Source organism: Exophiala bonariae (genome assembly GCF_035927105.1).
Source record: "Exophiala bonariae strain CCFEE 5792 chromosome Unknown scaffold_19, whole genome shotgun sequence".
Classification (NCBI taxonomy): domain Eukaryota; kingdom Fungi; phylum Ascomycota; class Eurotiomycetes; order Chaetothyriales; family Herpotrichiellaceae; genus Exophiala; species Exophiala bonariae.
In genome coordinates this window covers 533,317-547,587 of record NW_027042494.1, presented here as the reverse complement: position 1 = coordinate 547,587, position 14,271 = coordinate 533,317, and the positions used below count along the sequence as shown (strand labels likewise).

Here is a 14,271-nt window from a genome sequence, read left to right as displayed (position 1 = left end):
TGATTGTGTCCCATTCGCAACCATAGGATCACGCCCGTGAAGCAGGTACAGAATGTAGTGTGATTCTGTGCTCTTCAGTCTTTGCATCCTATTGTATCTCGTGATGTAGCGAGGGGTGTTGTGCTCCGTCACGAAGCATTCAACGACAATTCGCCCTGATAGACAAGGGAAAGACAAGCATCGCCAGGGTCAATTCAATAGCACAAGAATTAGTTGCAGGATATTTTGGGGAATGGGCCAATTAGAAAATTCAGTAAAGAGGAGAAAGCGGGAAAAAGTCAATCGAGGAGGTTGGGGATCTTGAGGGATGGGATTGTACGAGTACGGAAACTCGGTAAGCGAAGTGGGTGTAATGAGCAGTGGAAGGTTTAACGGTACGGCCCATCTTTCTCATCAGGAAACGAAATGGGAGGAAGGCAGCGGCAGGGAAACGGCTCGAGCCAGCCAGGGAGAGATGAGGAACGAGATCCAGGGACAGCCATTCAGAAGCGCTGGATGCTATTCATGGAAATACCTAGGGAAGGGTATTTTTGGAAGAGGGAGCATATCGGATCCACAATTGGGACTTTCCAGTATGTTGATTGGGCATTCTGTTCATGATGCATCAGTCTAGTTGCCTTGGCCGCACAATGCTTTTCCCATCACCCTGCTTTCATCTTCGATTGGCTTATCCAGAGAAGGTTGACCTCTGGGCGACCTCCTGGCCGCCTTTGCAATAGCTTCAGTTAGCTTCACTCTCTCCAGCGCGTACTTTTCATAGATGGCCATCCATTGGTCCCTTTGAGCCTTTCCCATCTTACCGCCCAGTCTACTCCAATCTATACCATTGTTCCCCTCCACTCCCCTCACCTCCCACAATGACTGGTTGCTTCTTCGCGTTTCACATCTTTCTCACGCATCCTCCTGCACGAGCTCATCGATATCTCATGCATATCCCACTGCATCCACCCTGGCCAGGTCCTCCAGTCATCACCGACCTCTAATTGTTTCTAACCGCCCAACCCTTTTTCCACTTGAATATACATATCTCTTCCCCATCTCAAAATCTTCAACTCCACCATGATTCCATTTGTAAAGTATTGTACCTTTCATCTTTATGGAAACATCTTCAACAATGGAGTGGTCACAACAATACCAGCAGCTCAGGCTAGATGCCAGAGACATGACCCAGAAGCCTGACAGCTTATCATTCTTTGCACGCCGCACCTATGTTCCCCGCCCTCTCTCAGAAGCCACCGAGATTTTCGATACTGATGCCGAGGATGAGTCGTTAGACTCTCCCGAGGACGATGACAGTCAATCTACCTTGTCTAGTCGCGATGAGCTCCCTACACCACCTCATACAGGTGGTCTGGGTGGCTTCGAATTCCATTTCGACGACAAGTGTGTGGTTGGACCTCAAGGACCACATCTGTTCAGAAGTACCCCAGATATTCTGACCCAACCAGAAGACGATGTCTTTCTTGGCATGTCTCCAGTCGCCATTACACCAGCTACCGAACTTACCAAAGCCACTCCAAGACAGATAGATTCACTCACTAGTGCTGTTGCCGAGCTTGACGAATCTCAAGTTCGTGACTGGACTCCAAAACAGGTCGCAGAATGGATGGCCGAGGCTGGCTTCGAGGCAACTGTGGTCGAGAAGTTTCTCATCCACGACATCTCGGGCACCGTCCTGATCGATCTTCAATTCGAAGATCTCAAGGAACTCGACATTAGCTCATTCGGCAAACGTCACAGAGTCATGAGCTCCATTCAACAACTACGCAACTCAAGCATGATCTCCGCCGAGACCTCACCAATTTCGAGGACACCATCGCGGAGTCCAAGATCAATGCAAAGGCCCGCCCGTGCTTCAGAGTATCAAGTGGTTCTTCCCGCTCGGTCTCGATCACGTCGGTCTCCTCGACCGGATGAACCTATCACCCCTTCGGAATCTGTCTCCATCGTCGGCATCGAACAGGTCCTACCCAAGGAACACAAATGTTCCAAGGGTGAAGACTGTGCCAAGTGGCAAAAACAACAACGAAAGATTCTTCGTATGCAACGAGCGTTCGAAGAAGAAGCAAACCGACCAATCTCTGCTATTCCATCCGAAGCTGGCGTTATTCCATCTGTTGTCGGTTCATCAGATGTTTTCGGCCCCACTTCCGTCAAGATCACTCCAGAGACCCTCAGTGTTGTTCAGCCTCGCGATCCACAAGAAAGTGTGCGACAATTTCTCAACTTCCAACATATTCACAATGTGTCCCACTCTCCGTCACCACCTCCTGCTGCTTCTGCCTCCTATGCACTCAAATCTCCCCAGCTCACTGAACACCTTAAGGGCTTACCAAAGCTCACCATACCTGTGGAAGTCGGTGCCGAGGAGGTCGGACCCTCGAGGACGCCCATCTCGGCCCTCCAGCAACCAACACAGATTCAGGCTCAGCTTCGGGCTCAACTCAAAGCTGATCCATATCACTACGGTGGCGTGGCTTCACCTGCAGACATCTATCGCCTTGACACACCCATGTCGGCGATGGACATTCCCCTCACTGCGGTCGCCCTAGATCCCTGCCAGCGCGATGTTTCCCAGTCTGTTCCACCCGAGATGCGATACGGTGCTCCAACATCTTTCACCCCCGATCCAATTCAACGGTCGGCCTCAACTCAACCTTCTCGCCGCCACCGACAGCCATCGTTCACTCCATCTGTGGCTCCAGTCAAGGAAAATACTCATGTCAACCGTTCCGCAAGACGTGTGACTGAGATTGAACTTGCAAACCACCAAGGATGGGTCCGCAAGCGCAAGACTACACGCATGCTACGTCACGAATGGCAGGACAACTACTGCACATTGGTCGGAAGCAAGCTTACTATGCACGATACTCACTATGCCAACGCCAATGCATTGGAAGACATTGACGTTGATGAGTATACTCTTCATGCCTATGCCCAAGCATCCAGCTCCAAGTTGTCTGCTGCTTTCAAGAAGAGCCTTCTTGGTCAAGGCAAGGTTCCCTCCAGCGAGCACACATTTGCCTTCACACTTATCCCCGAGGAGAAGGGTTCCCAGAACAAGAAACTCTTTGACCCCAAGGCCAAGTCTCACCATTTTGCCGTCGACAGCTCCAAGGAGCGCGTCGAGTGGATGCGGAAGCTGATGCTTGCCAAAGCAATGAAGAAGAATGAGGGCTGCCAGATCTAGTTGGGTCATCATCTCTTACCTCTCGCGTTCGACATCAGTGATGTTGTCGCTGCGCACCCTTCAATCATCACAGCAGAGCCTATTTTGCTCTACAGCCTCGACATACCTCAACTTTTCCTTACATGTTTACACTAACGACAACCACCAACGATTCTCTTAACAAGATGTTGCCTCGCGGCAATTTTCTTTTCTCAACAGCGCTGAAATGACGGGATATTATTTGGGATCATGTGAGCATGATAAGGACAGACCATTGGAACATTTTTGTTTTTTGAAACCATTGGCATAGCGATTGGAGTTTCCAGCAAGCCTCCGTCTGCAACTAGCGGAGGGATTTGATTTGATTGTTTTTTTATGTTGAGATACCACATTTATCCTCATCGAACTGCGCTTCACCGCGCCCACATCACCTTCCACCACCAAGCTGCTGCACCACACTCAGCAGTTGCCCCAGCTACCCTTCATCCAAACGCTGGGCTCATGAGCCCTGGACAAGAGTCCTCGTGCATTATCTAGTTAGCCATAGAAACTCAATGGAGATAATATGACCAACTCGCAAAACAGTTTTACTTCTTCCATCCTTCCTCATGCACTTTCTGTCTCTGTACTCATCGTGATATTTTCCGCCCGGCTGGGGATACAGCACAAGACTCTCTGGCAATGAGTAGGTTTTGGACCTAACTAAGCGTACGGTTCGCACGAAATGCTTGGCTGTGACTGCCAAAGCGTCATAGGTACCGAGATTAGGTACGTAATATGTACCTAGGTAAAACTACCAACCCAAGTTCTAGTTAGTTACCACGCTATTCAGCTCCTACCTCTCAATAATAATTGTCGAACTATGGTACGCAGTAAACACTGAAGAGGCTCATATTTTGACATCGTCACATGCATAGCCATGCAGAAATTGGGTTCCTCCGAATCATATTACGCTTTTGTTCAGCACGAGCCATCGTTTGGTTCATCATTGGAAGAACTGTCACGTCAAAGTGTCTGTGCCACCGTTAAGGGACGTCCCCTTGCAAACCCCTTTCCATAGCCAGGAACTCTGTACTTTTCCAAGGAGGACAAACATTCTGCACCTTTCTAGTGGCGAAAACTTCAGAGCTTACTGGAACCCAGTGTCAAGTGAACAGCTCTTACACTGTCTCTATGACGATATCAGAATGGAAGACAAAATAAGGGGGGCATTGGAAAAGTCTTGGGGTCTTTACATGCATGGCACCAACCACGACGACAAACAGACCGATCATACTTTGTCTTGACAGTTTATGCCATGCACGTCAAGATTGAACGCCCGTCGAACTACCAGAAACAACCCGATCCTGAGGCTCATCAAGTTCCGATGTCCACAGGGGGAAAAGTCACCAGCCGTGGAATGCGTCTGAGACGTGTTTTCCCACTTTACTCGCGCGTGGAATGCTCATGCGGATCTTTTACCTACTGTGGTTGTGCAATGAACTAGATTCAGATCTCCTTTTATGCTTCATACTGAGAACATACTTTTCTTCATATCAGCGCACTTATTTTCCTCATACCAGAGGCACCGATCAAACACTATGGAACAATCATTACCTCTTCTCAGCCAGACGGCTGAAGACGACACACAATACCTAGACATCGAGCTAGAGAAAGCATCACAACGCCAGGAATCAACTTCGAGCAAAGTTATTCGTTATCTCCTATTCGCTGTATCCCTCCTCCATAGCGCACTTCCACGATTTCTACAAATTGGTGGTTTAAACCCGAGAAAGGACAGACAACATTCGACCGCATGGTTAGATGCATTGCGAGGCTATGCGGCTTGTGTGGTCGTGAAGTTTCATGTACACGAGGGGTTTTCACACAGAGAGTTCTTCCATTTCCCGATCATCCATGCCTTTGAGGCCGGGCGTGGTAGTGTGGTCATTTTCTTCGTCATCTCAGGCTACGTACTCAGCGTTCGGATGCTCAAGATGATTAGAGCCCGCAACTCAGCCCAGCTACTCGGCTCCCTTGCCTCTGCGACTTTCAGACGGTGGCTCCGACTCTACGCTCCAACGGCCTTCGCCACTTTGCTGCTTGCTCTCGCAATGCAAATGGGATGGTCTTCGCACGAGGAGCTGCGTCAACCGACACTCTATCAGCAATTGTCGCACTGGGTGATGGACACCATCTATGCATCAGATCCATTCCACAATATCATGGGTTGGTGGGTTGATCCGGTGTACAGAACGGAATACCTCTTTCAGATGTGGACCATACCTATCGAGTTTCGAGGAAGCATGGCACTGTTTTTGTTCGTGCTGGCCTGTTGCAAGCTCAGTACAAGGGGGAGAATGATCGCATGCTGGATGCTCATCATCGCTTGCTATCGATGGCAGGTGGTTTATGTGGCATGTTTCCTTGCGGGGCTGTTCATCGCCGATATCTCGCTGAGCTATCCCCCGGACCAGCTTCAAAAATTGCTTCAACTTCCCCAAAATCAACTCGATGCGGATGTGACCCCTCCAGGTCGTCGATGGCAATGGCGCACAATTGCCCATCAGTCCGGATTCATCCTCATGTTCATCATGGGTTTGTTTCTCCTGAGTATACCGGAAGACACCGGCATCAACGGACCTTTTCCCTTTCAGTACATCAGTAGATTGACACCATCGTACTACGTCAAGTTGGCGGACGAATACTTCTGGCTGAGCATCGGTGCCATCCTCCTGGTCCTGGCGCTCGAGTACTCTCCGATCCTCCAAGCTCCGCTCAAATGGAGCTTCTCGCTCTATCTCGGCGAGATCTCCTTCGGTATCTACGCGACACACGTTCTGATGAAATACACAATCTATGAGAATTGGCTTAGGCCGTGGCAACAGAATCATCTGGGCGATTCGATCTGGGCCGACTGCTTGGTAGGCACCATAATCTTTCTGTTCATCTTCGCGAGCGGCGACTATTTCACACGCGTCGATACCCGGATTGTTGCTTTCGGTAGATGGCTTCAGTCGAAGACTTTTGAAGAATGGGAGTAGGGTTCACTTAAGAGCATGAAATTTGTCAAGGCGTTGAAATTAATAGCTAGCGATTTGTGTACTTAAGATAGGACGAATAGTTCACTAAATCTCGTATCTCCGTACAAGCCTTCCAAGGGGCTTCCAAGGTTCCTTGGCTACCTGGATGCTGCCTAAGCTATGGTCTTATCGCCCCTCATTCCCTGGATTCTCGGGCAACGTTGGTAGCGTGCGAACCTGCCTTATCGTTAAGGATCTCAATTCCCCAAAGTAATAAATCTAGGTACAGCACGCTTTTATCTCACGAGCTTCAACCATCATATTTCTTCTCTTTCACTTCAAGTTTCGGTAGTCAACGCTTACGGGAACGCCCATTCTTCAATGCCCGAGCCGCCAACGCGACTGCCGCTTGCCCTAGCCGACCACGCACTCTCCTGGGTGTCTCCTCCCGATGATTAAAATTAGGTAAGAAGATGATGGCCGAAAACAAACGTCATTCTTGGCTGTTATTCTGCCACCCACCCAAATGATCGCCCGAAGCTCTGAGAGGATGCCGCAGTTGCCGTCGAACTGCAGCGCGGTGGCTTGATTTCTCACAATAGTAATGATGCAACGGCGATGTGTTACTCCGGCCATTCCACTGTTTATTTGTTGTACGGCTCAAAAACCACCTCGGGCTGGGATCTCCGCCTCCCCAGATCGAAAAGAGCATGGCCCGTCGCCACTTGACTAAGATAATTAACTACATAGCTTGAGTTTGATTAAATTTTTCTCTTCTAGATTCTTAAAGCGAACGGATTTCATAACTTGCTCTGGGTTGCAGTTGGATTCGATCTGTATGGCTGCTACATGATTGCTATCGAGGGCGTGATACTAGAGTTGGCATTTGGTGCACAGGAGCTAGTGGAGATCGATTGAAGACATTGGTGGCATTGAAGGGCGACGACTACTAAGGACTATGCAACAATTCCACGGAGATCGTCTTGGCGAGGCCGAGTCTGCCATAACTGAAACACAGACGTCTGTCGACGAGAAGAGTACCGGTCTCTCTGGTACAGGCGACCATCCCAGATCGTTGAGTGTGACTTCGCAAGCTTTTATTCCTCCCAATGGAGGCCTCGAAGCCTGGCTGCTTGTGTTGGCAGGGTTTCTTGTGTTCTCAAATACTTGGTAAGTGCTCTTTCAGCGCCAACCGAATATTCATCGGCGCTCCAGGTACCGCTTGCGACAATCTGACAATTGAACCAGGGGAATCACGAGTACATTTGGTGCTTTCCAAGCATTCTATCTCCGAGACCTCCTATCCAATGAATCGGCATCTGCGATATCATGGATCGGAAGCGTACAAGCTTTTCTTGTGGTCTTCATTGGAATCTTTGCGGGTCCGCTGTTCGATATGGGATATTTGAGAGTCATGATATTGACTGGCTGTTTTCTTACCGTCTTCGGTATGATGATGACCAGCTTGTCGACTTCTTTCTATCAAGTATTCCTCGCGCAGGGGATTTGTGTTGGCTTGGGAGAGGGCATCACTTATATCCCATGTCTGGCTCTGATATCCACCTACTTCACGACCAAGCGCCCAATTGCGATTGGGATCGCAGCTGTCGGTTCTAGTGTCGGCGGCGTGATATTCCCAATCATGTTTCGAAAACTTCAGCCACAAATTGGATTCGGCTGGACAGTCCGCGTTCTCGCATTTATCGCTCTGGGATGTGCCATTTTGATCTGCATTATATTGGGTCGACATAAAGGAGAAGCACGCAAAGCCCGCTCATTACTGGACACGTCAGCACTTCGTGAGCCAGCGTTCATTTTCTGGGCCTTGTCTTTGTTCTTTCTCTTTTTTGCATACTATATCCCTCTCTTTTTCATCGTCTCTTACTCGCGATGGGCTCTGGGCACCACCGAAGACTTTGCATTTTATATGCTCGCAATCACGAACGGAGGATCGATACTTGGTCGTACGGTACCATATCTGTTAGGACAACGAGTGAAACCGATTTACACACTCATGTTCTCTTCGATCTTTGGTACGATCCTCCTTTTCTCATGGACTGCAATTCACAGCTCGGCCGCATTCATCGTATGGTGCGTACTCTGGGGGTTTGTCGCTGGCGTCCTTGTCACGGCACCGACGTCAACGACCGCGCATCCGGTCCTTTCACCATCAATGAACGTTGTCGGAACACGTCTTGGCATGAGTTGGATGGGCTCGTCCATCGGTTCAATGATAGGAGCACCAATCGCAGGTGCATTGGCCAATGTAGCCACTGGTGATTTCCTCCATGCTCAGATATTTGCCGGTGTCATTATGCTTGTCGGTGCCGCTTGCTTAACCTGGCCCCTTATTGCGATCGAGCGTTATGATAGAGCAAAGCTGAGGGTTCAATCTTCATGTACATCATAGGTACAGAGAAATTCATTTGTTGACACCTTCTGTCACCACAACCTCTAGCGGGCTTGTACACCGCACAACTACCATTTCCAGGCATTTTGCATCTATGGCGTTCCGTATGCACACATAACAGGAAGATAAGTCCAGCTCGATCTGACCTTCTTTTTGCATATCATTCACGCCAAACGATTCGTCTGGCGAATGAGATCGACCTGGCTGAAATGCTCGATTGCCGAGAGTCGCACTTCAGAGCGATTTCGCACTTGGTTTCAGGCTGCCAAGAACACATGCCGGTACAGGGCATCCTCTTTCCGAACAAGTCTTCCATTCAGTGAAAAGGTTTGCGATACTCGGCCTTCCACTTTCTCGACTTGTACATTGCGCTTCTCTATCGCCTTGTATCATACTGTCACTATTCTCTTGCTCGCACGTTCAGCCCAATTCATGGTTCATGTCCCCTCTTAGGCTATCTGTACGTTGACTCCATCCACGAGGACTATTCTGAAGAATTCCGAAACGCTAGAATCCCACACGAACTCGCTAAGCGGGGTCTGAAAAGGGCACAAAGATCTCTGGAATCGTGTTCGCATTCAAATTTGCGGGTTCGGCGACAGGCCTCTGTCGTCCACCCCGTATCCCCTGGCCGTATCAACTAGCCTCTTAGGGGTCATAATGAAGGCAAGAGCATGCACCAAATGCCGCCAATGGAAGGCCAAATGTGATTCTTCCGACAACAACCCTGGCGGATGCTCACGATGTCGTGCTCTCAAGCTACCATGTGTTTTCGACGCCAAGTTCCAAAGGGTGTCAAAGGTCAAGCGTATGCAGCAGATGGAATCGGAAATCAAGGACTTGAGACAAGCTCTTATCGAAACTGCGAGGCTTGAAGATTCTCCTGAGAATACCTCTACGCACGTCGATGAAGTCACGCTTCCTAGTACTTGGGCATCTCAAATCTCCGCTTTGCCTGGGGAAGCTTCTATCCTCACACCATCAGGTTATGACTTATCCATGGGGTCGCAGATAAGTCGGATGACGGACCAAGCTACTCTCATTTTAGATTCTCCGTCATCCTACAGAATGCTTGGTGACGTCTGTCTTACCAATGAGCAGGTAGAACAGCGGTTCAGATCATACTTTGGCCGCTATCATACCTACGTGCCCTTTTGAAATGGCAACGACATCGGCTGATGACATCTTTATCAAGAGCCCTCTCTTGTTCTGGGTTATCTGTGCTGTTGCATCAAGCAAAAGAGTTCAATCTCAGCTCTCGCTATTGATAAAAACAATGATTGCAGATATAATTCATGCACATCCACACGTGCTTGAGACCGCGCATGCCCTTCTCATTCTATGCATCTATCCATTCAAGATTTCGGGCATGATCGAGGATCCTTCCCTCATGTACAGCAGCATTGCCACTCAAATATGCCTGCAGCTAGGGCATCCGTCCTCGAGTCAGCATGCTTCAACCATATCGACGCCTGGAAGCGATCGGAAAGCCAAGGATGAACGGGTCAAAACTAGCACGTCAGTTGCATGTTTCATCATAAACAGGATGTATTCCGGCTACCAAGGCATTCCCGCCACCACCTCAGCTCACCCAAAGCTTCTCAGAGCGTTCGAAGATCCTATAGTTGATCCTAAACTGTCATCCCTCGGTCGAATTTATCATCTACTGGGGGACGCGATCGTCGCAATCGGTGCCGACGGACCTACTCCATCAGGTATGTTAGAACCAAATGCTCGATTGGCCATGATAAATATATACGCGGAGCAACTCTTAGAGCTCCGACAAAGATATTTTCCAGATGTGATGGGGGGGATGGTGGCGGTCTCGTACTTTTACGCCCGACTGCAACTCTGGTCATTCGCTCTGCTCGATGACATGATGCTTTCGGAAGAGCTCCTGAAGATCTATGAGACCGCAGAGCAAGAAGCTTACAAGCTGACCGACCTCTGCTATGATATGAACTTAGCAGCAGCTCCCTACCATTTCCGCCGCGCCATTTGCTTTGGTGGGTTCGTGCTGGTCAAACTCTTGCGTTCTCCCTACTGCCGCACGAAACCCGAGCTCCTCGCGGACAATATCGAGCGTGTCCGCCAGACGCTGAGCGCCAGTGCTAGTGCGCCAGACGATATCATCTGTAAGGCGTGTCGCATATTGGAGGAATTGCCATATTTGGAAGACAAGAAGCGCACGCCACCGATTTCTTCTCGGATGGGTGCCTCGATGATGTTTGACATGCTTCGCATCTACTGGGAAAATTGGTATGACCGGAATTTGCCAGAAGAGCCTTCTTTCCTTGATCTGGATGCAATTGAATGGGATGGTTTAGTGTTGTAACGATAAAAATTTGCCCATATATCGATGTAAATATCAGGATAAGGATACTAATATCTCATGGTTGGCGTGGCGGGCTTGTTGAACTGCAGCATGGTAGGCTCGCTGGTAGTAACATTTTGGTATCGCCCAGACGAAGAAGCCCACAACCCAGACATAACCTATGACTCGTACCAGTGCGACCTGGAGCTTTTCTCTTCTCCCCGCTATTCGCAAATTGCCACCTTCTGATGTTGCACTAGTGCGTGTGCAGCGGAGCAGTGCATACTCCAGACTCACACCCACTGCATTCATGCTGAAGAAACGCAGATCTGCGTAGTCACCATAGGTCGAATGAAGTTGCCACTCCGTCAGCTGATGAATCAGCGCCGAGATCAGGAAAAGCGAGAACGTCACGAATAGTCTCTTAATCACAGCGTTCCGCGAGACGGACCGTGGGAGCATGGCAATCAGGTAGTTCGAAACGTCGCTGTAGCCGCTCAGGTGGAGGCGGTGCCAAACTCTATGATGAGAGGAACATTATCAGCCACAGTTCAGATCACTGTTTTGGTGAGGCTTGATGTAGTGGTCAGACTTACGACATCCAAAAGCGGCCAATGGTGTAGGCTTCCGACGGACTGCCGAACAGGTCTGGCCAGTCCTCGGGTGTGTCGACACGCACGATGTAGATGAAGAAGATGGCGATGGCGGCGTGCAAGGCGTCAAGAAGTATCACAGGGGTCCAAAGTGCTGTCACGGTGAACCAGAGTCGTAGCATGACCTCCCTTGCGGAAACTGGGGCTGCGACTGATCGAGAGATGATTGGGTGTAGCAGACGTCGAAGGATAGACGCCTTGGCTGGTGTAAGATCATTGATGCTTATACCACCGAACATTCTGATAGTTGCTGGGTCATTAAGCAGGAAGAGGATGCCAATTTTGACGAGAAGCCGGCCGATTCTTGCCGTCGAAAATTTCCTATGGGTGGCTGTCGACTTGACCTGGGTGCCGATACCTTGTTCGCCTAGGATGATGTGCTTGTATGGGATCCTGATGAACCGCGGGTTTGATGCGGCCCTGTACATGCGTATCCATAGATCTCGATGCAGCCAAGGGTCGTTTCTTGATTGGGTCTCGTTTCTGGAGTCTTCGTTGACGCGGAGCGTCCACTTCTTCAGGTAGAGTAAGGATGTACAATGGATGAAAGTGATCGGAGCGACAAGACCCCATAGATCGGGCAGTCCAGGGACAGCAGTCAGATGGTGGATTGTTCGGAAGGATATCGTGACCAATATCAGCAAGGCAGGGAAGCCGTAAAGCCTATATTGAAGTGGAGTCGTAAGTAAAACGCCGGTTGTAGCGATGAGGAGCACCCATGAGAAGATTGGCACCAGAGGTGCAAACGTGAACATTGGAACGAAAGGTTCGAAACCACACTTCACTTAGAAGACAGCAATCAGGAGTAGTACTCGAAGCAAGATGACATGAGGGCCAAAGCCCTTGCAAGACAACCATTGCTAAATGTTCCACAGCGGTCAAGCTTTTCATTAGAAATGTATGTGGCCCGTGTAGCAGCCATCGCGAGGCTGGCGACTTGGCTAAGGTGTGACATTCTTTCCACCATCCATCAACATTTCACTGTACTGAATAACATCACCTTTCAAACAACAACGTCGAAGTAGCGTCTCCCAGGACATTTTCTTTTGACACATGCTCTGGTCTATTTGACTGTGGTTACCATGTCCATCTTCGGTATACATTCATCGTCCGACACAGGTCACTGGCTATTGGAAAAGCCCAGTAGTTGCAGGCTCAAGGGCCATTCCTGCAAGCGGCCATTGCTTCCGCAGAATACGCGATGCGTCTAGATTATAAAGGATGGCCGTCACTTCTCAGATCTGCCCTCATGTGCGAACAAAGACCCCCATCAGTTCGGAACAGCGCAAGCGGACTGCTGGCTCCTTTGTCACAATGGAACACGATGAAATACGTTAATCTCGAGGATATTGCTGTGAAGGAATCAACCTCGACCACGTATCCCAAATTACTAGCTGATCTGAGAAAATGCGTCTTTCTCTCAACTTGTTGTTCTTGCTTTTTGCCTGCTCTTGCCAAGCAGGGCCACTCGTCGCTCTCGCTGTAGTGGCCACTGAGGCGATCGCAGGCGCTGCTGCGGCCGCATCTGTGGCGGGAAGCACTATTGCGGCATGCTTTGGTGTTACGGCGAGTGCCATATGTGAGTTGACTGCTCCTGAACATAGTTGAAAGTCAGATCCACTAACCCTGTCGGAAGGGTTCGGAGAATTCGTCGTTGTTAACGGCGTATTGTTTTATGGGAGTGCGGTCGCCGCGGGTGGCGCACTCGCTGGCGGTATTGCTGGCGGAGTGGGTATGTGATTGATCCATTCGCAGTTGGCGCAACAACCCTGACCCAAGCTACAGCTGGAGCAGAAGTCACAGACAAAGATGTGGAGGCGTCAGTCATGTCTGAGTATAGTTCCGCTCTCTCTGCGTCAATGACGCTGCAGCCCATGGGGAGAAAGACGCCCCAATACAACGGTGCCAACGATCCCTTCACTTTCACCTTTGAGACAGAGACGGACAGAACAGACGTGAGCAAAACGTCCTCTGGTAAAACGTCCTCTGGTAAAACGTCCTCTGGTAAAACGTCCTCTGGTAAAACGTCCTCTGGGACTACAATCACTACCTCGGCTCCACCCCCCAATGCTCCTACTGCCAATGCAACTGTCGATTATCAACATAGGAATGGGTCGGAGATCCCAGCTGGTGTTCCCGAGTACAACTTTCGCATGTGCCAGAACGACATCATAGCCATGGGGCAAAAGAACATTTCTCTTGTATTTGACCAACCCCTGAACCAGAGTAAGTTCTGTGGTCCTCTCTCAAACTATGATCCTAATCGTCCGTTTCGCTTCCTTTTTCACTCTCAGTCGATCCCTAGCAAAATGGCATGGCTAAACTCGTGTGCAGGCATTCTTGTGTCGAACATACCGTCAACTTGTATGGTGCTCTCCACGGTAATTGCTGCTGATCCGGTTCTGGGGCCTCACCCTGTGCCTATGGGAGCAAGTAGCCTTCAGTGGAATAATGTCGACGTCAAAGCCATCGACCTTATACGTCAGGCTTTTGGCCAGCCCCCTATGTTCCAGAAGGGTAAATAGAAGTAGCGTCGTCGAGGAATAGTCCCGGCATGGCATTTGAAATGGCGTATGGCAGATAACAACGTAGGACTAGTGATAGGTCCGTAGTCCTTCTTTTGGTTTAATAATAGCATCAAACCGGTGTAGAGTACTCCTTTTCTTGCCTCAAAACTATTCATCCAGAAGTTCTGAAATACACGTCCATGCCGCGGCGTAATT

The 14,271-nt window shown here is 49.6% G+C and overlaps 6 protein-coding genes across 6 annotated transcripts; 5 read left to right on the top strand and 1 right to left on the bottom strand.

Moving 5' to 3' along the window:
- Nucleotides 1-1,114: 1,114 nt before the first annotated feature.
- LTR84_004430 (uncharacterized protein) lies at nt 1,115-3,190 on the top strand (the record flags this gene model as incomplete). The annotated part of the gene is made up of 1 exon (XM_064848007.1): nt 1,115-3,190. One exon carries the CDS (start codon nt 1,115-1,117, stop codon nt 3,188-3,190), a length of 2,076 nt encoding a protein of 691 aa, XP_064704546.1.
- Nucleotides 3,191-4,749: 1,559 nt separating this feature from the next.
- LTR84_004429 (uncharacterized protein) lies at nt 4,750-6,192 on the top strand (the record flags this gene model as incomplete). The annotated part of the gene is made up of 1 exon (XM_064848006.1): nt 4,750-6,192. The coding sequence occupies one exon, from the start codon at nt 4,750-4,752 to the stop codon at nt 6,190-6,192; it is 1,443 nt and encodes a 480-aa protein (XP_064704545.1).
- A 937-nt stretch (nt 6,193-7,129) lies between these two features.
- On the top strand, nt 7,130-8,581 carry LTR84_004428 (uncharacterized protein; the record flags this gene model as incomplete). Its single annotated transcript, XM_064848005.1, has 2 exons — nt 7,130-7,341; nt 7,420-8,581. The coding sequence occupies 2 exons, from the start codon at nt 7,130-7,132 to the stop codon at nt 8,579-8,581; spliced, it is 1,374 nt and encodes a 457-aa protein (XP_064704544.1).
- Nucleotides 8,582-9,857: 1,276 nt separating this feature from the next.
- On the top strand, nt 9,858-10,916 carry LTR84_004427 (uncharacterized protein; the record flags this gene model as incomplete). Its single annotated transcript, XM_064848004.1, has 1 exon — nt 9,858-10,916. The coding sequence occupies one exon, from the start codon at nt 9,858-9,860 to the stop codon at nt 10,914-10,916; it is 1,059 nt and encodes a 352-aa protein (XP_064704543.1).
- A 33-nt stretch (nt 10,917-10,949) lies between these two features.
- On the bottom strand, nt 10,950-12,303 carry LTR84_004426 (uncharacterized protein; the record flags this gene model as incomplete). The annotated part of the gene is made up of 2 exons (XM_064848003.1): nt 10,950-11,415; nt 11,492-12,303. The coding sequence occupies 2 exons, from the start codon at nt 12,301-12,303 to the stop codon at nt 10,950-10,952; spliced, it is 1,278 nt and encodes a 425-aa protein (XP_064704542.1).
- A 652-nt stretch (nt 12,304-12,955) lies between these two features.
- LTR84_004425 (uncharacterized protein) lies at nt 12,956-14,073 on the top strand (the record flags this gene model as incomplete). The annotated part of the gene is made up of 4 exons (XM_064848002.1): nt 12,956-13,127; nt 13,185-13,280; nt 13,334-13,774; nt 13,883-14,073. 4 exons carry the CDS (start codon nt 12,956-12,958, stop codon nt 14,071-14,073), a joined length of 900 nt encoding a protein of 299 aa, XP_064704541.1.
- Between the last annotated feature and the right edge of the window lie 198 nt (nt 14,074-14,271).